General features: G+C 38.1%; 1 protein-coding gene across 1 annotated transcript in view; it reads left to right on the forward strand.

The window, feature by feature from the left end:
• The first annotated feature begins 475 nt into the window (after positions 1–475).
• The window catches only part of mdfic (MyoD family inhibitor domain containing), a 32,611-nt gene continuing 6,997 nt past the window's right edge, over positions 476–26,089 (forward strand). Inside the window, exons 1-5 of the mRNA XM_020920034.2 lie at positions 476–760; positions 1,049–1,209; positions 4,054–4,158; positions 24,123–24,323; positions 25,024–25,206. Of these exons, the coding sequence (XP_020775693.1) occupies positions 1,116–1,209; positions 4,054–4,158; positions 24,123–24,323; positions 25,024–25,206 (583 nt within the window). The 5' untranslated portion in view covers positions 476–760; positions 1,049–1,115. The remainder of the gene's footprint in view (positions 761–1,048; positions 1,210–4,053; positions 4,159–24,122; positions 24,324–25,023; positions 25,207–26,089) is intronic.

Consider the following 26,089-nt stretch of genomic DNA (forward strand, 5'->3'; position numbering starts at 1 on the left):
AATTACACAGGCCTAGAAAGAAGTAAGGAATGCACAGTACCTGAAGGAGTGGCAAACAAGGGAAGAACAAGCAAACTAAAAAATTACCCTACTGAATACTAATCAAACACCCTGCTTTGCATACAGGTAAATAATACATTATTATTAATTAATTAATAATAATAATAATAATAATAATAATAATAATAATAATAATAATAATACACTTTTATTAATGTCAGTAAAATAAAATTAATATATCATGATATAAAACAGACTTATACATTTTTATATCAACCAAAACCAAAAGTTCACTAAATAACGTTTCGCTTAATGCGTTTACTTCTACTAACCCCGTCAGTTTGATCAGATTATATCATTGTTGTTTTTGTTTGTATATTTGAGTCTGAGACGGCTGTGTGAAGTCTGTGCTGCTCTTGGGAGGCAGCGGGAGAGCGGAGCAGTGCTAGTGGCTGGAGCTTACGGCAGGAATCCGGATATGATGAAAATGTTTCAGAACTACAACTTTCCTCTGCAAACTACTGCCACTGCGCGTCGAGTGCGTCGCGACGATTATTGTTGTTATTTCTCAATGCGTCAGCGGCGTTACCAAGACGTGGGACTGTGGCACACTGGCAACTAAACTTCTAGAAAAGTTTTGGGGACGAGCTACTCTTTCACCTACTTTGTGTTTTTCTCCCAAACGTCTAGAGCGCGCGTTGGAGGAAGGAAGGATGGAAATAATTCAGATTTGAAGCGAAGGAGTTGTCATGTTTGAAAGGTAAGTTTACGCTTCATAAACAGTGCGTCCGATTAGACTATATACAGCACTTAGGATGTTTTTGATAAAGGAAGGGGGTGTGAGAACCGAAATCTGGACTACATATGGAATCTTTCAACAAGTTTATGTAAAAGCGAGTGAAGGGAAATTTCCACTAAGTTTTACTGCGGTTCGACGTCACTTTGTGCGCGTGAATGAGCAGACCACTTTTCAACCTGAGTAATGATCTGTCGTGTTACTTTGTCTTTCCTGCGTCTAAACTCATCTTGAAACGTTGATTTTTCATAGTGCCGAGGGGTGAGGACAAGGAGGAACTGGTACTCGTGCGCGCGTGTTCCTGAAAGAGGACTGTCCCATGTCCAAGGAGACCGTGCGTCCACCGGATGGGCCAGATGGGCCGGGACAGGGCCCACAGCTGGAGACAAAACCTCTGCTGTCCACTGCACACGGTGAGTCTAGACCAGCTTGAAAAAAGTGCTTTGCTTGGCTCTTGTGCAAACAGTGTTCACTCATGTTTGTGTCAAGGTTAAGGTTGTCACTGAAAAGTCTTACCACCATTACAAGCTACGACTTTTATATTTAGCAAACACAAATGGATGCTTTCAGTTAAACACAGTGTTTCTAGCAGAATGCATGATTACAAAATATAGCAGTTTTGGACTTTCATTGTAATATAGGCTAATGATATATTTACACATAGCCTGTATTTGTAAATGTGCCCCAGTGTTGAGAGCTGTTAATGTTTTTGCTTTATTTCTCACTTCTTCAGTCTGGATAAACGCCCCGGTGACTATTAACAGTAACCACAGCCAATTATACTTTTTTAATTAACTTTCTAGTTGCCCCTAAGATTATCACATGTCGACTAAGCTTATATTCCACTCCCCCTTTTCATTTTTTTTTCTCAAACAAGCAGCGGACCGTTAACTATCCTATTTATACCAAGCGTCATTATGGCTCTGTCAAAAAATAGCAAAGTAGGACAAAGTAAGCAATCAGTGCGGCTGGTGGATTGCGAATGGATTTTCATTGGACCTTCAAAAGCGCTCATAGTTAGAGAGTTAGAGTGTCCCTGCCTCTGTCTCGGGGGACTGTGGATGTTCTGAGAATAGAGCCATTTATTTCTAAGTGTGATCACTAAATACTGCGATGCATCACACAATAGTGCCGCTAATGCCACTGCAGGTCAACACACAGCCCAGTGCGCAGAGAAGTGCCATGTCTAACCAGGGCAGAGGCCAGGCCCATTCATTCCACTGGTCATCTATCACTGCTTACAAACACTGTTGTAGTACGAGGTCAAACACAGATACGTGCGGCTGTAGAGACATACTACCAGTGTTGATTTTGTCATATTTTTCATTGATGTCATGTTTTTGATGACTAATTTTTGACTAATGATGTTAACTATGACTAAAATACAAATAATAAATTACAAATAAATTATAACTAAACTTAGATATTTTTGTTCACTATAAGTACTGATGTATTTGTCCAAGGAACAGCTCTGTACATGTCCCATGATGCAACACAAAGCAGTTTAGTTAAAGAGCAGATATTATGCAACATATTTTTTGAGCTTTCTACGATGTTATAACATTGTTCAAAAACAGATATATCATCCATGTGTATCTGAATCATTTTGCGTTCTCTCCCAGGCCCTGTTCGAACCCTCCTTACTGCGTCTTAGCTGTAAGATTCTGTGCAATGCTCAACCCACAAGCCTACGTCACCCATGCTCCCGCACGTCAATTCTCTATAAATATACAAAAGCATGACACAAATCTGTACACAACAACTCAACAAATTTGGTGCGATGTGCAATAGCTTCATTATGCACGCTGATTCGGGGCGTGAGTTTTCAGCAAATATAGCAATTTCAAAACAATACAAGGTATCATGGCGATCTAAATATATTACATGTTTGTAGTTAATGCCTTATCAAAATAAAATACCTCCTCTTTAACATAAAACTGTTAAGGCTGTCGACTAAATTAGCATCACATTTTCATAGACTGTAACCAGACTAAAACAGAAAAGAATTGCGTGACTAAATCTTGACTACAACAAGATGAAAATTAGTTGTTTATAATTAACTTTGAGTACTATTTAAGTGTTTCTGAGTCATAGCTAAATATTTTTCAAAGAGATTGGTTTAAGTCAGGGTGCAAGAATTTGGCATGAAATGATCAACAACATTACCGAACAGTGTACTAGTGTTCAATAACAAAAAAAAGTGTTATTTTGGAGGTGGATGGCTTACAGAGATGAGTGGTTGTGTCTCTCCAGTTTTGCACAGCTATCAGGCTACAGCTTTGCTCACTAACTTTTTCCAATGCACATGAATGCAGCCTTTATGGCAGTAAAAAAGAGCTTGGCAGGTAGAGCACACCCGGGAGCAGCGGGAGGAGAGAAAATGAGATCCAGATTCTGGCAGGGCCTACCTGAACAGCCTGATCCTCATATTGTGCACTGTGTTGAAGTTCAGAAACTTCTTAAAAATGATAAAGGAAAACAAATTGTCTTATCAAACCTTCCAAAAACAACAATATTTAATCCTAAACTGGAGTTGTCCTCCTACTTTTAAAGGTGCCATATTATGCACATTTCTGGTCTGTGTTGTTTCTTCATCAAAAACATACTTGGAGTTGTGTTTTGTTTCATTCACACATGTTTAACACACACACCCTGCATATTTAGGCTGAGTTATTCTCTCAAACAGAAAATATGCTGTTCCACCTTGTGATGTCATATGGAAATACAGGAAGTTCACCACTGTGTTTTTAAACTCCATGCACCTTCATTAGAATAATTTGGATGATTTCATCCTTGGAATTGCCTCTCTTTTCTGAAATGAAGCTAAAAGGCAGCTGTTAACTTGAAAACTACCACCACATGGCATGGTGGGACAGAACAGTTTGAGCTTTGGAAAAAGTAGGCAGACTAATAATAAAGGGTGTGAATGAAACAAAGCACAACTCCAGGTATGTTTTTGATGAGGTAACAACATTATAACATGACTTACAGCTTCCAAAAGTCGGCAAATCTCGACCTCTCTGAACCAGAGCTGGGCAATTAAAAATATGGTTTTCATAATTATATTATCATTTCACAAACCTAAAGCATACTTTTAATCAGAGCCTTTTACAACACAAAATCACACAAAAAATGTCCAAACCACATGTTTGCGACATAGGATTAGCTGTAGATCTCTCCATTAAAAAGACCCAGAATGATCACTGACATTTTGAAATGACTCAATACTAATTATTAAATGTTCCATGTGACCCTAGATGTCTCTGACGTAGAATCAACTGGAAGAAGCCCGTCGTTGCGGATACCACCCACTGAAGGTCATGTGACGGAGGAGAGGACCAATCACTGCGAACCTATTAGAAGTACGTTTAACAACATGGAGATAACAGAACGATATCTCTGACTTATTATATGATAAACAAACCATTATGAGCTGTTAAAATGTAGTAAAAATGGTTACAGTAGTTGGCTTGTGGACAGAGATGGCTGAGACGTGTAGTGAGAGTGAAGCAAGGTGAAATTTAAATTTAGGAGCTTCTAATTTCAGCCACCATTTAACATTTTCCAGCTGGTGGGGCGCTTGTTGTCACATACGAACATGCAAAGGGCAGGGTTTGCTTACAGTTTAAAAAAGGCTTCAAGATATCATTAAGTATTTCTGGTAAGGCAGTTAGAGCTTAACTTGTTCAGTCCTGTTCTACCAAACATTTGATGATAACTTTATGTTGCTAATAGCTATAGGCAAGGTGGCTTTTGGTATGACTGTTATGGTTCGGCAAGGGAAATCTCCAGTGATATGGTTGTGAAAATTCCCCTCAAAATGTTCAGGCAAAGGACATTAGCCACGTTTTACATGTTGATCAATGGTGGCAAGGGAATGTGGTTAGAGCTGTACGCTTTTGGGAAAAAAAAAAAAAAAAAAGACAGTTATTGTGATTAGATTTGCCATGTATTTTTGAGCATGTTTGAAGAAGTCAAAACTACAGGTACAAGATGTGTTTACTTCAATGCATTCTATAGGGGTGTGCAAAAATATTGAAATATCAATATATTGTATCATTTAATGTGATGATACAGTATTGATATCGTGGGCTGCTGTATCGCTATATCGAGAGTATTTTTTGGTATGTTTTACTAAATTATTTTGTTACAGCTCCACTTTTGTTGCTTGTTTAGAGGATGGAAACTCATTTATGTGACACATTTGACATTTTCACTGTTTTGATGATTAAAATGGGCGTTTTATATCAACTTTGCACAAGGAGTGGTTTAACAAAGACTTTTAGCATCACAGCCATGATTTAGAAATTATTTTTTATTTAAGCGTATTGAATCGATTTGAAATATATCGCATCGAATGGAAAGCTCACTGTATCGAGATGTGTATCATATCGTGGCATGTGTATCAAGGTATGTATCGTATCGGAAACTTCTTAATGATACCCAGCCCTAGCATTCTATTATCTAAATAGTTCCAGTCTTTGGATTTGATAATTGCACCAACTCAAATTGCAAATATGGATTTCATTGTGATACATATATGACTAGAACATGTATAGTATATTTCTTACAATCAGAATTATATCTTTGAGAGTTTGGAGAAATGGTATCCTCTCCAAAGCTGACACCATTCATATACAAGCAAGTTACACTACCACTCAAAAGTTTAACCACAATTTCATTTGATTTTTCTTTACGCTTAATACTTTCTACATTTGATACATACAGAATACAAGATCATATATGGTGCTAGATATATGGACTTATGTAACAAGTTAAATAACTCAACTAAATATTTTTGTATGTCATGTTCAAATCCTGCTTGGTCTGCAGCGTCGTAAACACTTGGCCTTCTCTCAATTAACTTCTTGGTGAGTCAGGTTTGGCATTTCTTGACCTTTGTCAGGGTCAAGAAATGCTAAAACTGTAAACCAGGGTTCAAAGCAATGAGGGGCTATTTATAAAAATCTGAAATCTAAAACAAGTTTGGAGTTATTTTAAGTTTATTTTTGTTTGTACTACGTTCTGTATGTATCCGTTCATAGTGTTGATGCTTTCAGTGAGAATCTCTGGTGTAAATAATGGAAAAAAGGAAGAAACATAAATAAAAAAGAGTGTCCAAACCTTTTGACTGGTATTATAACTCTAAATGAACTATGTAAACTTTAGTGCCAGGTCCATGCAGTTTTTTTGTCCTTTTTTGGTGTCAGTTTATTCACTGACAGCATGATATAGTTTTTGTATGTGTCCGTTGTTCCACAGAAGGGTTAACTGGAGTTTGGCGTGGTAGAACAGCTGATTGCTTCCATCCTTATGTGGATTGTGTTTGAACTGCTTTTTGTTTGTTTCTCTGTTGTTAACTTTTCCAAGGTACTTTTCTTTCCTGGCTCTCCTCTGGTTTGGAGTTTAAAGTCTCGCCGATGGCTTGTTTACTTAAGCTTAAGAACGATGATTCTGTTGCTAAAATGTTGCATGCATGTTTGAGGAGGTCCCCATAGCTCTGCAGGTGTTTCTACTGGAGGCATGTCTGTCTTTCATGTGAGAAAATGGGTTCCCGTGACGACAGTTTTGTGTTGTTATTGATGTCACACTCCTCCGTTTAGGCACACTTTACTTCCACGCCTTCTTCTGTCAGTCTGCGGTTTCTGAGGAGGGAGTTTGGATTCTAAAGAAAGACGCTCATGAAATATTGAACAAATCTAAAATGGGTAGAGTTTGTTTCTGTGAGATTAAATGTCGTGAGATAACAAAATATAACTTAATTTTGATCAAACGTTTGATAACTGGTTTTCACTTTCATTGTTAACCTGACAATTCTATTTTACCACATATCTTCTTCATGTATTTAGTAAGTACATCAAATATTTAGGCTCAAAGTGCACTGTGTTACATTTTTGGCGGTGGGAGTCTGCCACTTGCTTGTCTCCATGGAGATGTTATTGCTTTGTCTAAAATGTTCCATAATCTGGCACTGAACTTATCATTTTTACCACATTCTTACCTAGGGGTGTGTAAAAATATAGAAAAATATTGATATATCGTATCATTTAATGTGCTTATACAGTATTGATATCGTGGGCTGCTGTATAGATATATCGCCAAGAGTATTTTTTGATATATTTTACTGAATTATTTTGTTACAGAGCTACAGTTTTGTTGCTTGTTTAGAGGAAGAAAATTTGTTTATTCAACACATTTGACATTTTCACTGTTTTGATGATTAAAATGTTTGTGTTTCATATGAACTTTGCACAAGAAGTGGTTTAACAAAGACTTTTAGTATCACAGCCATGATTTAGCCTTTACTTTTTACTGAACTGTGTCAAATCGCTTTGAAATGTATCGTATCGAATTGAAAGTGCACTGTATCGAGATATGTATTGTATCAGCAACTTTTTAATGATACCCAGCCCTATTCTTACTGTGAGCGGAGTCGCATCTCCACAGACCTGACCTTTAACTTGGCCTGCTGGTGTCACTTCCTTGTCTCTGTAGGAATTGATACATTTAAAGTCATACTCTTGAACAGTCTAGACAAAGCAATATAATTCTCATGGAGAAAAGGGGACCCTCTTTCAGAAAAGTTACATTGCGCATGCTTAAATAATCACAAACAATTTAACATTTATTACTGACATCCATATAAAATAATAATAATTTAAAAAAAAAGATTGTGTAAAAAAATACAACTTGAAAAATTTAATGAATGAACAATATTACATTATCCATACTTATAATTCTTAAGGCCCATAGAAGCTATACTTTGTCCCAGATGTAAGTGGTAAATGAGTGAATAAAGCTGACCTGAAGTCTGTAGAATGCATTTGTGCGAAGAGCCTGATATTTCGTCTACCAATCCAAAATATTTTCTCTCAAGGCATCTCGTAGCATCCCTCGCCGACAGCTATAATTGAGAGTCGTCTTTACCGCACAAACAGGAAATCAATATGAAATCATCCTCGTGCCCCAGTCCTGCCCCCCAGCGCTCCTTCTGAACCTGGGGGAATGCTGAAGTCTGGTGCTGGAGACAGATATTTTTGCAACAAGAGTAAATCCCTTATAATGTTTCAATAACCATGTTTTGACAAGTGGATGTGCATTTTCGTACAAAAAGGTAAACACATAAAAACTGTATGGATATCTGTCCATTTTAAATCCAACTTTGAGTGTCTGAGGTTTTTAGCTAAGGTTTGATGAAAATAACACTAAACACCCAATGTATCTTTTTTATTATTTTGATGTTGTTGTTTTTTTTAAATTTGAGTAATATATTGCAATAACTGTGTATAATATGAAGTAGAGCTTTGGGGAAGATGGCCTTTATTGGTGAACATCTTTGGACATGTTTCCTTCATTGAATCTCAAACATGCAGGATAAACAGCACAGTCTTGACAAGGGTGTTGGCTCTGCAGTCTAGTCTCAGGGTCATTTAGAGTTGGTCCATTGCAGAGAACTCAATAAACTTCATCTAAACATAAATCAAATCAAAAATATTTAGCCTAGTAGTACTTAAAATAAAATGCAACAAAATTTGATAGGTTAAATGTGAGTCCAGATTATAATGAAGTTGAAGACTGCCCTTGATTTAAGGTTGTTTTCAGCGGGCACTTTCTGAGGGCAAACTCCTCTCTGGAGAAGAGGAGGAGTCTGGTGGGAGATCCACAGATTCCTCTGGAGACCATGGGCTGATATCTGCTGAAAACAGAGCTCTGAAATAAATTGGCATCAAAGAGCTCTGGTTTGAGGACTTTAATCGTCACATTATTCATTGGATTGTGGAAAAAGTGGTTAGAGCTTCTGAGCTGGATAAAGATGACCTTACAAGCTTCTTAAGAGCAGGTTTCTGTTTTTTATCTGCTGTGAAAAGTGGTGAGACAAGAAGGTCAACGAACGCACATGTTTCTGTGGAGACAATATACTGGCCTTTAGCAGCCTACTATCAGTAAGCTATAGAAGTGAATTTTATAAAGCAAGCTGGGATATATTGATAACCCAAAAAAATGGGTTATCATGGGCATTTGAAAAGTGTCAAATAAGTCATGAAAGGTAGCCGTACTCCTGCTTTTTAGTGAGGAGGTTGTGGGTTCAAATCCTCGACCATTTGCACAGTTTATAGACTTGGGCTGTATGTATAAGTTAAAAAAGATGAGCTGAATGTGATTAATTATTATTCCTGAACTGCCCCGTTTGCCTCAGACGCATTTCAAAGTTCTTCAAGTTGTGAACAACCTTTTAACCCCAGACATTTTGAGAATATTTTCCATCTATAGGAGCTGTGTGGCGATTGTTGTTATGCAAGATTCATATCTTTATTGTAATCCTTGGAGCTTTGTCTCTGTAGAAATAATGTGTCTAAAGCGTAGCCCTATTATAAACTGAGCCATAATTTTCAAGTGATTACTTACCAGTGGGTCATGGAATCAAAAACGGTATAAATAGGGTGAAATGCTAGTGTAGGGGTTGATTAAAATGGCCATTGTAATTCTACCTCTGTTGTAATTATTTTCTCATTGTCTTGGTGCAGATAGATTTCATATGGGAAATTTCAAGTGTGTTAATTAGCATATTTTACCCGAAGTGCCCAGGCCTATTCAGTGTTAATTTTTTTGAAGATATTCAAAATACTTGAGTCCAATGATTAGATATGCATACCTCACTTCATAGACTGTGGGCTTTCAAGAGCCTATGTCAGATACCAGGAAACAGATTGCTGCAGACTGAGCTGTAGTGTAGCGTATTTTACTTCAGACAATTGAACTATTGAAAGTCTTTTGACCGTTTTTTGAAGTGGCTCTTACACTGTAAAATATCGACAATGGGAACAGTTCCATTCATGTGTAGTGTGTAAGAAAGTATAAGTATTATAACATGAGAATAAAATGTTAATTCATCAATACAGTTAAGGCATTATCAGCTACTTTCATTAAATTTTCATAGTAAAAATGCCAATATACAAGACTACTGAAACACCTTATTGTTTGATTTTACACCAGTACTATACAATACTAATTCAGCAATTTCAACTTTTTTTGCTACTGGCTAAAAATCAACTCAAAAATTGTCTCAGAAATCCTGATAATGTTTGCTTGTATTTTACCTCACAATAATCAAACTTCTGCATCAATAAAAAAAAAACCAATTGATTATTTCGATTATCACCATGTTCTGTTAGTAGTCAAGTAATTTTTATCAGAACTATGCACAGAGATGCCATGTGCAGAAAGAGGAGGTTTTAAAACTCAAAGAGAGCAGTAATTACGCCAAAATGATAGAGGAAAGTAGATTTAGTGTTGAATAAAGTGAAAAAAGAAAAAGTTCTATTTGTAAATATACTCTCATCAGGATGTCGTCAAGCAGCACCATTTTCATTTCACTGGAATAAAATAAAAAAACAACAACAACCTCATATTCACAGGCCTTTCGCTATCCAAACAACTAATTGATTAATCACAACAAACAGATTGTTTGATTCCGCAAAAGAATCGTCAGTCACCTACTTCATGCATTATGGGTAATTATTTAAAAAAATAATTCATGATAATTCATGAAATTATTAAACTCCAGCAAGTAGGGCTCATTTTATTTCACATTTTAAAGTCATCCAGAAGAATTAACTAAAGAACTGACTGAAATAGGAATTGACAGAGTAATACAAGAATCACATTTCAGAACATGTTTGTACAGATATTTTGTTGTTTGTGGAAGAAATTATGGTACTTCAAAAACTGCAGCCTTTGCGATTTGCTAATTGCGTCCATTCAAAACTTGCAGTAAAAGGTCCAATAAGTAAACTTGACTTGAAACCCCCAAGTTCCAAAGCCACCAGAGCCTGCCATAGAGCCACTGTCTTTCACTTTGACTTGGAGCGAGCGAACGGAGAAAAAACATGCAGTTGAAATGAGCACTGCGCTGGGGGGATTACTTGGCCTCTAGCCGGGTTTTGGCTCCGACATTAAGGTTAAAACCCTTTTCTATTACCCCGGCCGCTGTTGATGTTGCCCCAGCGAGCTCCAGGCCGCTGCCCCTCCGCTGTTTGCAGGTTGAGTGGCTCAGAGAGGGGTCAGTCTGACAGGCCCTGCTCAGTGGAGGGTGACCGGGGAGAGCCAGGGGAGAGTCAAGGGAGACCATCCAGCTCCAGACACACAGGCATCGTACACTAACACCCCCTCCCTCCTCTCTCCTCACCTCCTCTCCCAGACTAGAGCTAAAATCGATAGGGGTGTCTCTGCATTTAAGAAGCCATTGAGAGGCAGACGAGCAGGCCAGTCCCGGAGGTTGATCTGCAGCTTAAGGCTCTGATTGGCACAAGGAGGAGAGAGGCACTGACCCACAGCTGTCCCATTAGCACAGGGTTAATGCGCAGATTGATACGGGCCAAATAAAGGAACTTGGTGTGGGGGAGTTTGATAGACTGTCTGCCTCCTCTCTTGACCTGCAATGATGCTGGATTTTGGCTTCCACTCAGAGCAAGGCTTCAAATCTCAGATAAATGAATCACACTAAGTCGAGTTTAGTTCAGCAATTCACTTCAAGCTTCAATAAGGAGGCAGTGTGTTGGTTTTCTGGTGGGGGGTCCATCATGCTAGTTTCAGAAAAATGTCATTGTTTTACCTGGAATGTTCAACAGTATGGTTTTAAACGTATTTGTTTTGTTGTCAAAACTTCTTTGGTGGAGTTTGGTGTGCATGGAGATTATCAAGTAGGGATGGGAGCAACTGACTCAACTGTTGGCACTGATAGTGTAATGCAAATACAAACACTAATTATTAGGGATGTAACAGGAACTAAAATATCATGATATTGTATCGTCAAAGTTCTCACAACAATATCGTGGACCATCACAATATATCGAATTACAAATCTCTGCTTAAATTAAGAGTTATGGTGCAATAGCTAAAAAGAGACAGAGGGAACTACATAGATCATGATCCTTTGCTTCATTTCAGTGCAGACTACAAGAAGAAATAACAGTTCTAAGCACTTTTATGTCTTAGTTCTTTGGATTAGTCTTGTCAAGACATTTTAAGAAGAAAAAGTAGCATATTAACAGTTTTGTTAGCCTCCACAAAATATTGCAATAAATATATCATGAGATGTTTTTCGTGAAAATATTGTAACTGAGAGATTTGGATATTGTTATAGATCGTACAGTGAGGTTCATACCATGACGATATTGCATCGTGAGACATGGAAATCGGTATACACCTGCTAATTAACATAAATACAGCATTTTCTTTGGTGTTTTATGGAAAAAAAACAGCATAGACTCAAAACCACTGCATAGATCTATCTGTGTCAGGTGTTCAGTTTGTCCTTAAGAGTCTATTTGAAACCATTTTTAATATATTTACTGAAATGCCTTCACCCATAAGGTTGGACTAGTATTCAACATTGCTATAAAAAAAATTACCCTCAAAAGTAAACCTTCAGTTTTATGCTGTTTTATGGAGTATTGCTAAAAATCTCTAAACCTAAAAACCCTAAACATGAAACCATAGTGTCCCTTTCAATGTAAACAGAAACATTTGACTGGAATTTGGTCTTATTAAGAAAATAATGTCACAGTATTTAAGACTATCCTGTTTATAATGTACATGAAAGTTTGTTAATTTGATATTAAATGCAGAAATGTACCAGTTTGGAAGCAGAAAGAATGGACAAACTTTTTGGTTGGGGGTCCGTCACCTGCTTGTTTCTATGGATATTTCTGCAATGTTCTACAGTATGACATTAAACAGCTTTACCTTACATTTATTCAATTACATGGTAGTATAGCCCAAAAATACTTGGTCTGGTTTGGTCTCCATGAAGATAAAAAGGTTTAACGCCATACTGTGAAACATTCCAGACAAAGCAACAACATCTCCATGGTGAAAAGCATTTGACACACCCTCTACCAAAAAACTTACACAATACACAATGCACCTTTAAAACAGTTTGACAAGGGACATATTGTGTTTGCTGAACTGGGTCATGGCATCTTCACCTCCATCTAAAACTGTCCAAGCAGGAACACCGATGACTCAGCTACATGCTCATTATTGAACACAGGACTATAGTAGCTCGCTTGTTCGAACTCTGCAGCTTGGATATTTAGTGTGTGGTTGTTTTTGAGTGTGTCTGTTGCGTCTCAGTGCATCTCTGTGTACAGCTCCTGCTCCGCTCTGGCTCGGCGCATGTGCAGCCGCTGCCACTGAATTTCAAACAAGAGAGTTTCCCGTGCAACTTGTACTTTGAGGAGATTTTGAAGCCGGTGGAATTTTTGAGTCATCCGTGTAACTGAAACTGAAAATACCCTAGTTTGCTCCTCTCTCTCCCTTCTCGCGCTCTTTCTTGATGCTTCTCTCTCTTTCCTTCCCCCTTTCTATGTTCTCTCTCTTCCTCCTGCTGTCCTCTCTGTCTCTTCCTCTCCCTCTCATTCTCTCTCCTTCCATCTCTTTCTCTCTTGCTTGCTTTTTCCGTCTCTCTTTCTTCCTCATTCATTACTCTCCTCTCTCTTTTTCTATCTCCAGCCCCTCTCTCTTTCTCCCACTCGCTCTTACTCCCTCCTTTTCTTCTCTCTCTCTCTCTCTCCATCCCTCAATCACTCTCTACTTCTCTCCTGTTCACTTCACTTCACTCTTCGCTTTGGTTTTTGTTGTGAGTCGTCAGTTGGCAGAGGGTGGAGCACTTTTTGGGAGTATAGAAGCTGGCAGCTCCCTCAGGCCTCCTCTGAGTCACGTCGTAATTGATCTTTCTAGAAAAAAAAAGTGGTAGCTAAAATGTGGTAGCTAACTGTGTATGGACTAAATCCTCACAAGATGTACTCGATTTTCAAAGATCCAGCAATCATACATTCACTCGTCCCTCAAGGATATAATAAAGGAACAGACAGACGATAGGAAGTGAAAGTGAAAATTTGACAAAACCAGTTAGGACTTTTTGATAATGGAACAAAACAAGATCACAATTAAAGATTATTTGTGTCATAAATGAAGCCTTTATATGAATGTGACGTTGCGACATCCAAGAATACATAGAGTTTAAAACTAAGGTGGAGGGCATGTCAGGTTTCTGTGGTAGAATTTGCTGTTTCACTGTCAGATTGCACGTTTATTGACTTGGTTTATGGTTAATATCTCTTATAAATATTATATTGACTTATATTTCAATACATGACAGACAGAACACTATTTTTGGAGGTACATTTTTATTGTGGTACTTTTTCTTTGCACTAGTCAGAGATTTTTTTTGCTTTTCTGTATTGCGATGAGATTTGAGCTGTAAAATGGTTTATTATGAACTTGTATAACTCATATAACACTACATAAGTGTTGCATTCTCATATTTTTTTAACAATATTGTAGATTTAGAATCGTTTTTTGAGAGGATCTGCTTTATGGTTCCAGTATTATTGTTTATTGTTTATATTTTCTTCAGCAATATATCAAACTTTAACATTTTCGATTGTGACTGGCCTAATCTCTGCAATTACTGGGCCTATCCATATGAAAGAAAACTGGTGCAAAGTTCAAGCTCCTCTCTGTCAACATAAATGAACTTCCCTTCTTTACACAAAGTTCAGTCGTAAGCACCAGTGTGTAAAAATTACATTTATTACATTTGCAGTATTATTGACTCTTGCACAAAGCTTGTAGCAGAATTTTATTATATAAAAAAATTTGATCAAAAATGTGTATCTTTAATTTAGATTGAATTAGACAATGGACAATGTCAGCATTTCCACACTTGGGAAGCATAATAATCAAACTAAAAACTAAACATAAAAAAAAAAAAACATCCGAAAAAGAGATGAATACAATGAATAGACTGAACCATCGTCTTGGTGCCGTAGAGGAGTCATGTTGCTTTGAGTGCAGCCTGATGTTGTATGTTCTGGTGCATTAGAAGCCTCAAATTAGCAGCATGCTAAATTCCACATAGCAGTGACCAGAGACTAGAGCAGCTCCGGCGCTGAGTCTGCGGCTGTCCTCTACATCTCGTCATTCATGTCAGACAAAGTCCAAAATACTACTGAAAATATTAGCATTTAGACCAACAAATCTTTAAAAGGTGTTAGAATGTTGTTACCGCCTCAAAAACATGGAGTTGTGTTTGGTTTCATTCACACATGTTTGAGTAATCCTGCATTATTAATCTGTTTACATCTCCAAAGCTCAAAATGCTCAATTTCATTTTTCTCTAGCGACTAGGTCAGGAATCAGAATACACTAGACAGTTTGCAAGAGCCACGGAAGTTGTAGACTGTACACCGGCTAATCAGAGAAGAGCTGTGAAGCCATGACGTCAAACTTAAGCCTGTCTGGGTTCTTTTTGTGGTACAGCACAACTGTAAACAAAGTGGTCGAGATGGACGTAGACGAAGCCATACATTCTGTGTTGGCAATGATTCTTGAGATTGAGGATTTAAAGCCGGAACAAAGAGAATGTTTGGTGAATTTTATCAAGGGGAAAGACATTATTGCCCTTCTTCCTATGAGATTACATATGTCACTACCAATCAGCAGCAATCGGTTAAAGAAAAAAGTACCCGCCTACTGTTGAGCGAGCAAATTCTAATGCTGCGAGGTTAGACGGTTTCCACGAAGTGAAACCGGCTGATGAATCAGGCTAAAAATGCTCTGTTCCATCTTGTGATTTCATGAATTTGTAGTTTTACCATCTACCTTTTACCTTTATTTCAGTAGAAAGGGCTGAAATTATCCAAATGATTCTAATGAAGTTGTATGAAGTTTAAAAACCCAGTGGAGCTGTCTGTAGGAGATACTTAAAGTCAAAGTACCGACATTGGTATTGAAACTGAAAAGTGTATCAGTGCATCTCTAAGCATCGCCTGTCCTACAGTTTGATAAACACTTTAGATAAACACATATTTTGCTTTCATCACATAAATAGCTTCTCCAAACACCAACTCCAAAAACGATCTGACCCTGATTTACCCCTCAGTCTCACTTACTCATTTCATAAAGGCAGCAAGGGTAAAGTGGTTTGCCCAAGGACACAGCAACAGCCTGCATTTCCATTAACTCGGGGTTAATATTATCTTCAATTTATCCAAGCTACTACTGCTTTATTAAAATTGCAGACTGACAAAAATATTATGTCAATATAATTCATCCAAATAATTCTGGCTGTTAAATTAAACAAAAATGGTACGTTCCCAGTTCATTTACTATATGTCCACAATACACTTGAAGCTGGCGTACACTACACACTACACCAGCCTCTTGCCGTCAAATCAGGCTCTTTTCTTTCAAGTTGCTGTCGCCACCGCAAAATGTAATTAAGCAGAACAAGGTCCGAGGGGGTTCTTTCCACTCAATCAGCAGCAAATTCTGAAACGACCAAATCCCTGACGCCCAACTCCCCGTTCGTCAGGAGGAGGGAGCTACGGAGCAGGCGGAGGGGGCTGGAAAATAATATTAATCTGCGTCTTCAAGTATCACTTAGAACCCAAATATGGACAACTGTCTGAGAATTAAAACGTGTGAGGCGGAGCTTTACAGTCCCGTCCAACTCGAAACATGGAAGGAAAATTGTTGGTAATTTATTTTATTATTATTAAAGCTTGGGGTTGCCTGATTTGAAGCTGGAGGAAGTAGGTATTTAAACAAATTTTCATGAAACCCTTGTTGCGTATTTGGTATTCACATGCATACATTTCTTTTGATAATACACATATGTGAATGAAAGAAACACAACTCCAGGTATGTTTTTGATGAGGAAACAACATTATAACATAGATTAAAAAAAAAATAAATAAAATTGTGTAACATAGACCTTTTAAGTGAAAAGTTGGAAGTATGTAACTTTTTGGTTAGGGCCCCGTCACCAGCTTTTTTCTCTGGATATGACCTTGCTCTGCCTGGAATTTCCCACAGTATGACATTAAATAAATCTACCTTACATTTATTCAATTATATTTGGTTTTATAGCTCAAAAATACATAACTTAAAGCTATGGTATGAGGGAGGTGTGCTGGAGAAGGCTTGAAAAGTGGACTAAAAGTTGATATTTCCTGCCTAAATGAGACAGACCACAATATGATCAGACTTGACAGGCGGCGACAGCTTGTAGATCTGTGTTGCGCAGCTCTGTAACACGCCCACACTGCAAATGCATAGAGCTTGTCACTTTGGCTGATGAGGATCCAATATTGGAGCTAATTTAGCCATCCTCCTTTTGCCATCATCATCATCGTCATAGCCATGTCTTCATCTTTATGTATGTCGTTATGATTTGAACGAATGCAAATGACGGTGAGGACTGACAGGCCCAGGATTGCAGCGTGATGATCAGGGCAGTTTGATATTTATTGAGAAAACTGCCAAACATAACTGTTTTGTGTTAGTTGAAAAATATGGCTTGTAGTCTTCATCACCCTAGTGTCACAAGGTCTGATCTAAAGGCCAAGTGGTTGTGTTGTTCTCTGAGGGTGCAAGATAGAAAATAAACTATTTTAGAGTTTCAGTAGTGAGTATTCAGATCATAGTCCCAGTAAATGGCATCTCTTTCTGATTTCTGATTGGATGATCATTTTTAGAATTAAAATATCAGATGAATGCATCGGCTAACATGTCAGATGCTTTTGTTATTCAACATTACAATTGCTATCAGTGAGAGCAAATACATTTTAGGACAGAGGCAGGTCATGTTTATGAAATTTGAAATAAATTATACATACCCTCCATTTAAATCAGGGGTGTCCAAACTTTTTTCACCAAGGGTCACATATTGAAACATATACTGTATAGTGTGGAGGTGTTGAATTTCACTTAGGTTTGTGTTAAGTTGTATTACATCACTACTTTTAGTCATTTGGGCCAATTCAGCAGGAAGCCTGTGGACCAGTAAATATTGGTCTGAGGACTGGATTTGGCTCACGGGCCATAGTTTGACATCCCTGGTTTAAATAGTTACAAAATTACATCTATCACTTTAGCTGAAATGTTAGTGAATGTGGCCTGTCCCAAGTAAGCAACTTTGTATTTTGGACTAGTCTGTGGTAAAGATATGTAAAAATTGATAGATATTGATCTGATTAAAAATCACAACTTAATCATAAGGAAGTATTTTTTGCATGCTATTAACCAGACAATACATTTCAATCAATCAGTCACTTAAACATTATTTACAAAGCACTTTTTGTGTGATTAAAAACAATCACACATTTGCAGCCCTATGAAGAACACATTTTCTCACATCTTAAACCACTCTCCAATTGTGCTTTTGTAGTTGCTGTAAACCAGTGTAAAATCTGTATGTATATTCGGGTGCATCCTATTAGACAATAAAAGTCCTTGTGCTGGAGTTTGGAAGGTCAAACGGTAAACGAGGCTTTGATACGCCCAAGGAAATGTTCAATCAGAAGCCTTTGTAATAACATTCATTGTACTCTTCTCCTCGCCCGGCTCCGTCTCCCTCTCTCTCTCTCTCTCCGCAGCATAATTCCCCTGGTTTTGCGTCTATAAATATGGACAGGCAAAACGTATAATTTCTAATGAGAAAATATATCCCTTTGGATTGAAGGCTGAGGCCGCTCCTGTTTGTTGGGAGGAGAGATGACACCCCGGGCTGTTTTGGCGGAGAGGGGAGGGGGTGGTGGTAGTAGGGGGGGTAGTAGTAGCGGGGCTGGTAAGAGCGGCCCGTCTAGGTCATTGCACATTTACAAATTAGCATTTCAATCATCCAGGTACACGGCCAGTCAAGCAGAAAATATACATGTTTTTCTAATTCACGCCACATAAAGATAAACAATATAATGGTAGTGATGCTGAAAGGGGAGCTATTTATTCCATTGGAGTAAAATGAACTCTCTCCCACTGTTACATTCACACCATATCTGAAGCAAACTCCTGCTTTGTGTAATAATGCGTATTAGCAGATGAAGAGCAGATGTGTGTTTATTTGGCCGACATGACGTGACATTTGAATAACTGTTCTCCTCTGTCTGATGGGCATTCTAATAAGCGTAGGCAAACAGCTCTCTCCTCTCTGCTCTCTCCTCCTTTCTAGCCTCATCTCGGGGGCATTAATATTAAAAAGCGTCCATCTTCAGAAGCAGCTTGTGTTTTGTTGAGTCGGCTCTCGGCCTAGTATACCTGAGACTGTAGAGGAAGCGCCGTGCAAATGAGGATCTCCATACTGCCCTGTTTGACCTCACTGTTATATTTTCATGTTCGGGACTATTTTAGATTCTTGTTTATACAGCTCGGAATCAGTTGACGTGCATGCATATTACCTCTGTGTAGCTTATGGGAGCTTCATCCAGGTTTGACATATATCTACACCAGTTCTCCCCTCGTCTTTTGGGTGCAATTTCCTCTCCCTCCTGTAGGACCCATTTCCCTGACACAAACGGAGGTGTTTATATGCAGTTTTACATAGTGGGCGCTCCCCCTCACAGCTGTGCTCTCTCCGGATACCAGCGCGCCCGGTCCCTGTGTGGCGCAGACGCTCAACACGCAGTGACAAATGGCAATTATATTTGTGTGTTCTTCATGAATCCATCAAACACTGGCCTTTTAAAAATGTTCCCCAGATATTTGAGGCTGTCAGCCACTACGAGACACTGGGACCAAATTGGGATGCTGCTTAGACAGTCAAGAAGCACTCAGCCCCTAGTTTCCCTTGTGATATGTGTGACAGCGTGTGTAGAGAAAGCATGTTTTATTCAACTACAAATGTACACTGGCAACAGTTGTTGATGGGCTGGAAATAGGGCGCTTACAAGTCCAATTTGAAATGTGTATGTGTCCGGCTCTTGCTGCAAACACATGTTTTTAATGCGACCTGTCAGGCTCACCGCTCAGTTATCAGCTCTACTGTGAGTGCGGCCCAGGACGGCACAGGCTACACCAGCAGCTGATTTGGACTAAAAATAAACTAATTGGAACTTGTTCTGATCAAATGCTTTTTCATTGTCACTTTTTACGCACTGTTTTAGTTTGCAATAGAGGTGTCACATGATACCAAATTTGGTGTAACAATTTTTATGAAAGAAACATCACAATTTTTTATGATTTTTCACAATTATTAACAACATGACCAAATAACATCACAATTTACACCTGTGAGTGTTAAACCATTTTATAATGTGACCTCCTCAAAAACATACCTGGAGTTGTTTTTTGTTTCACTCACACGTTTGAGTAACCCTGCATCATTATTAGTATCTTTAAAACTCAAAATGCTCTGTTCCATGTTGTGATCTCATGAAGTAATAGTTTTAAGCTTTTTTTTTTAACCTTTTGTTCAGTAGAGATTGGCAATCTGAAATTATCCAAATGATTCAAGTGAAGGTGTATGGAGTTAAAAACACAGTGGAGCACTTCCTGTATTAGCACATGCCAAGATGGAACAGAGTGCTTTCTGTTTGAGAGAACTCAGTCTAAATATGCAGGGTGTGTGTGTTAAATATGTGTGACTAAAACAAAACACAACTTCAGGTATGTTTGTGATGAGGAAACAGCATTATAATAGAGATCAGAAAATAGTGTAATACGGGCCCTTTAGAAGTAAAAAAAAAAAAAAAAAAGGTCACCATTTCCAAAATCACACACCAATCACCTCGTAGGTCTTCATGAAATTGTTGATTCAACCAGCAGTTGAAGTTAGATACTCAAACAGTGGAAAGTATACAGTATGACAAAAATTATGAAATCCAAATTTGCTTTTTGGGAGTACATACTGAATCCTCATAATTAGTATTTTTCAGTTCTTACACTGTGACTTGAATATGAATCACAATTATCTGAATCATCTTGATATTTCTAGTACGCAATACTAAAACGGTGCTGAGAAAGGTAGTACACAATGCATGTTCTTGTAAATTACAGCTGGCATTGTGCAGTTTCTATTTAGCACACTCCAGTCAATTGATTATACAGTAAAAGTGAGAGTTTTATGAGGAGCGACTTAATTCAGCTTTTCTCATTATTTCTTCATTTGTCTGCTGGTGGCTCTACACGTCTGTCATTGCCATCCCTGACAGTATCGCCATTATTATGATCAATGATTATGAATATTACCCCATTGTGATGATTCGTCTTTGTCAACGCGTTCATCAGGATAAAAATAAGTCTGCAACTGCTCGGCCCATCCATCCAGGGACCTGTCACACGTCCGCGTCACGGCCTCTGTCCTCTGTCTAAGTAGCGGTTTCCTAATAACTATTTATGCTGTTCTATTGAAGACTACACTTTCACTGTAATTATGCCTTTCAGTAGACTCTGGCCTTTTGGAGCACTATTCTAACAGTTTGAGTGTGTGTGTGGTCAGGGCTGTGCCAAAAGGAAGGCACAGATGTTGTATAATGCTCTTAACTGGATAAAACAGGGTGAAAAGTAAATATATCACAATAGGTTAGGTGATGCAGTGTTCCCCATAGATTTCTATCAGACCACACAGTACTCCCCCCCCCAAAGTTTTAAGTTTTATACTAATACTGTTTTCTATCTCTCTCATACAATTTGGAGTCACTTGATACCTATATTAGGCCTTCTTTGATTATATAATATAGGTATTTTTTTATGTTTTAGGGCAATACAATGAGCAAACAATATGATTTTCCAATATATTCCAATATATAGCAGTCAAATTATGTAGACATAGTTCATAAGCACATACAGAACGATGTTGTGCAATGCCATTTGTCATGGGACTTCATGAAATCCAACTAAATTCATAGTATGAGTTTTTCCATTCTTATTTCAGGCTTTTTGTCAATTCTCATGGACATTTAAATTGAAGCACAGTGCTTGTCAGAAAAACAAAAACAAAAAAAAAACACACAATTTGATATTTTTCCCAAATCGTGCATCCCTGTTTATGAAGAGGAAAATTCTGGATGTTATAGTTTATGGATCTCCTTGTCAGTCTCTCAGCACACTGTCATGGCAAGGGTTTTGTTTTTAAAGCTTAATCCAGTCTGCTTTTAAATCTCAGCATAATGAATTCGATCTGGAGGTAGCTGGTTGTCTAATTCAAATGGCATGGTGCTCTGATCCCTTAAGTCTATATTTGTTTATTGAAGCCGCATGCAGAAGAGTGAATGAGGAGTTGTGAGGGCTGCTGCCTGTTTAATTGCTTTGTTTTAGATCCTGGTCCACGTCTGGCCTCTCCCAGGGTGATGTGCTGAGAAAGGCCTGTTCCTACATCAGTCCAATATTAGCTTTTTAAATTTGTTCTTGATCGGACAAAATAAAATTAAGCAAATCCAATTTTCTTGGTGGTGGAAACCCAGATTGCTGCTACACAAAAGATATGTTTTTCTCTTTTTAAAATATATTGGTTTCGTAGGTTTTTAGAAAGGACAGGATGCAGGGTGAAATGGTGTTTAAGAGTGAGGAGAGGCATTCAGCTAACTGCCCCCTTGGTCATGTGTTAGATAAACTGAGACAAACTGAGGTCTCTTTATTTGGATTGAAAAATTAATAACAATAAGCCAATAACAAATATATATGTGTAGTATAGCTTAATTTGATCCAGATACTGTTTAGATATAGGGGTGGAATTCAGGACTATTTCAATTTGCGAGAAAAGATCGAAAGTTTATATACTATATCTCTATATCTGTTTCTTACCCTCCATGGGTGGTCGGACTCTCTCACCCTCTATCTTTGCTGCTCCTAGTACTGCACTTTCTCCAGCTTCTTTCAAAGCAGGCACTCAAAGTACTTTATATCAAGAAACCTATTCACCTATTCACACAAAAGTGCATACAAACAGAATCACACCAAAAATCTGCAGATCTGAACTACCAATTATGTTTATGTTGAGTGCGGTATTCAAACTGCCAACCTTCGGATCAATGGGCAAACACTTTACCAACATAGCTACTAGGGGTGTAACGATATCCAAGTGTCACGATACAATACTGTCACGGTATGAACCTCAGAGTACAATATTTATTGCAATATCATGGGAAAGTTCACGATGATATGATGTGGAGGCTCCCGATTAGGGATGTAACAATATCCAAATCTCTTGGTACGATGTTTTCACAATATGCATCTCACGGTATATTTATTGCGATATTTTGTGAAGGCTAATAAAACTGTTAATATGCTACTTTTTCCTCTTAAAATGCCTTGACGAGACTTAAACCAAAAAACGAAGACTTAAAAGTGCTTAGAACTGTTATTTCTTCATGTAGTCTACACTGAAATGGAGCAAAGGATCATGGTCCATGTAGTTCCCTCTGTCTTTTTTTAGCTATTGCTGCATCTAACTCTTAATTTAAGCAAAGAGACTTGTAATTTGATATATTGTGAAGGTCCACAATATTGTTGTGAGAACTTTGACGATACAATATCATGATATTTCAGTCTAATAGCTATTGTTGCCCCGTAGTGGCTGTGTTCACACTTGCACATACATCTGTACCTAAACTAAACCTGCACTAGACCAGGGCTACGTAAACCGGAACTAGAACAGAATTAAACTGAGTCTACATTTGTACTAAACCAAGATCACACCAGTTCCAAACCAAGGCTAGTGTGATTGCTGAGGTATCTTTTAGATGTGAACACACCTTTCTTTGTTCTTACAAATCGCCTTCGTAAAACCCTGACATTCCTCTGTAACTCCTTGGTTCATTTATCAAGTCTTCCCATCTGTTTAACGTATATCGCCAAAGTATGGAAAGCCGAATGGGAACAGTTAACAGAGTCAGACTTTAAAAAGAATGAATAATTCAAATGTGAAGTTGCTCTTGCTGTGGCGGCGCGTGCAGGATCCAGGGCTGTGATCTGGAGTGAAGGTAATGCTGAGGAGTCCCAGTAGAGCTGAATGTGCAGAGAAATGCCACCTCCTTTCCTCACTCACTTCTTCCTTATCAGACAGGTCGCTGCTGTCTCCCAGTGTCTGTGGCTGTCAAAAAGACTAGTTCAGGCCATCTCCGAAGCTTCAACACAGGAGTAGATCATTACGCTAGGAGACAGCAGGGTTTTGTATATGCACACTATCACAGGATCCTCTTCTCTATTCTCCGCATTAATCTCGCTTTCCTGGTTCTTAACTCACCTGCGTCGTACTTCCACAAATGTGACGGCTGCCTACGGGGCTGGCTTTTGTGTTTCGTTCACATAAGGCGGTCATATTTTTTCTTCTTTTAGTTGTTCCCGATTGAAATGCCAAATAATCGATATTCATGACGAGAGATTGCGAGAACGGATATGCTGAGAATTTTGTTTTCAGGTTCACTTTGTAAGAACAGATAACAGCTGCACTGACTAATATGTGGAGTTGCATAGAGATTCCAGACAAAGTTTAGAATTTGAGTCTAAAAAGTAAATCATTTTATTATTCATGTTTCTTTTGCAGCTCAGCCTCAATCTGAACGCCAGCCGTCGACAGAAGCTGCTCAGAAAGATGAGACCCAGGACCAAAAAGAGTTTCGCCAAAACAGCGTCGACTCCACCACCCTGAGTAACGGCAATGGAATTCACTCTGGACAGAATGGGACAGGGGGTGGGCGCATGTGCACGTGTGGGGCCAACATCAATCGAAATGGCACAGTGGCAGGTAGGCATGAGATATTATACATGTACAATAACACTGTTTCATAATATTGATTTGCTCATTTTGTATACAATGAGGCGCTGTAATCATCCAGGAGTGATTCAATGTAGGAAGAGAGTGAAGGTTTCATCTGTGGTCATCTGGACTGTTTTTTTGTGATCAAGATGTCTTGACATCTCAAAACATCTTGATCAAAATGGTTTCAAGACGATTTGATGGCAAAAAAAAGTCCAGAAGACCACAGATGAAACCTTCTTTACATGTTTGATAGTCATGATAATACCAACCAATATATATATATGCCACAAAACCACTAGACTGTGCAGAAAAGGCTACATATGCATGACTTCCACTATTTATACTATAAAAAGTGTAGTTCTCAGTGTTTCCCATTATAAGATGAGAAAAATAGTTACCACAGTCTCTACTTTATGCTTGTAGTATTGACATAAACATGTAGAAGTAACCATAGACATCAATTTAACCAATGCTTTTTTGATCAGTAGATGCAATAAGTAGCATTTATACAAAAATGTTTATAAAATTTATGAATTTCACATAGTCTAAATTATAAACCTTTTACCAAATTGGTAAGCATTTCTTTATTTGTCAAGAATTGCAACTTATTGTGATGTTATCGTTTAATGCAATTATTTTGGCTTGATAATCATGACACAAAATGTCCATATTGTCCCATGTCCAGGGTCAGGAGGTCGTACAGCGATGGTTCACTCATCCACCATGACGGAGCAGCCTCGCCCCTCCTCTGCCTCTGTGTCCCACAAGATGCACAAGAAGCTCCGGTCCAGTCTGTCGGTGAACAGTGACAGCAGCCGCCGCAGTAAAGCCAGTTCAAGCAGCTCGCACAAGCCTCCTCTGCCTGAAGGTACACCAGGGCACTATGGTGTTATCTTTTTCAGAGTTTCTGTGTTCTGTGTTTAAAGGTGCATTGTGTAACGTTTCTAGTGGAGGGTCCGTCACCTGCTTGTTTCTATGGATATGTCTGCGTGGAATGTTCCATAGTATAAACAGCTTACAAATTACTTATTCAATTACAGATGGTCTATAGCTAAAAAATATAAAGAAAAACAGGCATTCTGACGGAGCAGGGTCACCTCTCCACAGATCTGTAACTTGGTCTTGTTTGGTTTCCAAGAAGACAGAAATGTTCAGTACCATACTATGAAACATTCCCGAAAAAGCAATAACATTTCAATTGATTTATTTTTTTAACTGAAGTACCATAAAGTAAAATGAATGAAAAATGAAAATGAATGAAATGAAAATATCTATATATAATAAAAATAAATACATGAATTAAAAAAATATTGAGGATTTAAAAGACAAACAACTCAAAAGCATTATACTTCATCTCTAGAGGATATCTATGTTACTGATGTTCAATGGAGTGGCCTGACAGAAGACCACAGTCCACAGGTGAGGCGAAATAGGAACAGGTTTAACATCTGCTAACTAGTGAAAAAAATCAAGTAAACTCACAGATGGTAGCTTTAAACCAGTGCCCAAAGTGTGGCCCATAAAATTTTGTGCTGAAAAGACAGTCAGTAACAAATGAGACAAAACCAGTCTATTCTACTAAAATAACAATAATTAAACACAGCTGAAGCATAAACCTCATAAATGAATTTTATGATGCAACACATAATTAAGTTTGGTTCTCAGCATGCTAATACATTTTACAATGGAGAAAAAAAAGTTTGCAAATTGATTTAAAACACAAAAACTCATTGAAGATAAAACCCAAACTC

This window comes from Boleophthalmus pectinirostris, unplaced genomic scaffold (genome assembly GCF_026225935.1).
Source record: "Boleophthalmus pectinirostris isolate CB_2022bp ecotype Guang Dong unplaced genomic scaffold, ASM2622593v1 HiC_scaffold_18, whole genome shotgun sequence".
Lineage (NCBI taxonomy): Eukaryota > Metazoa > Chordata > Actinopteri > Gobiiformes > Gobiidae > Boleophthalmus > Boleophthalmus pectinirostris.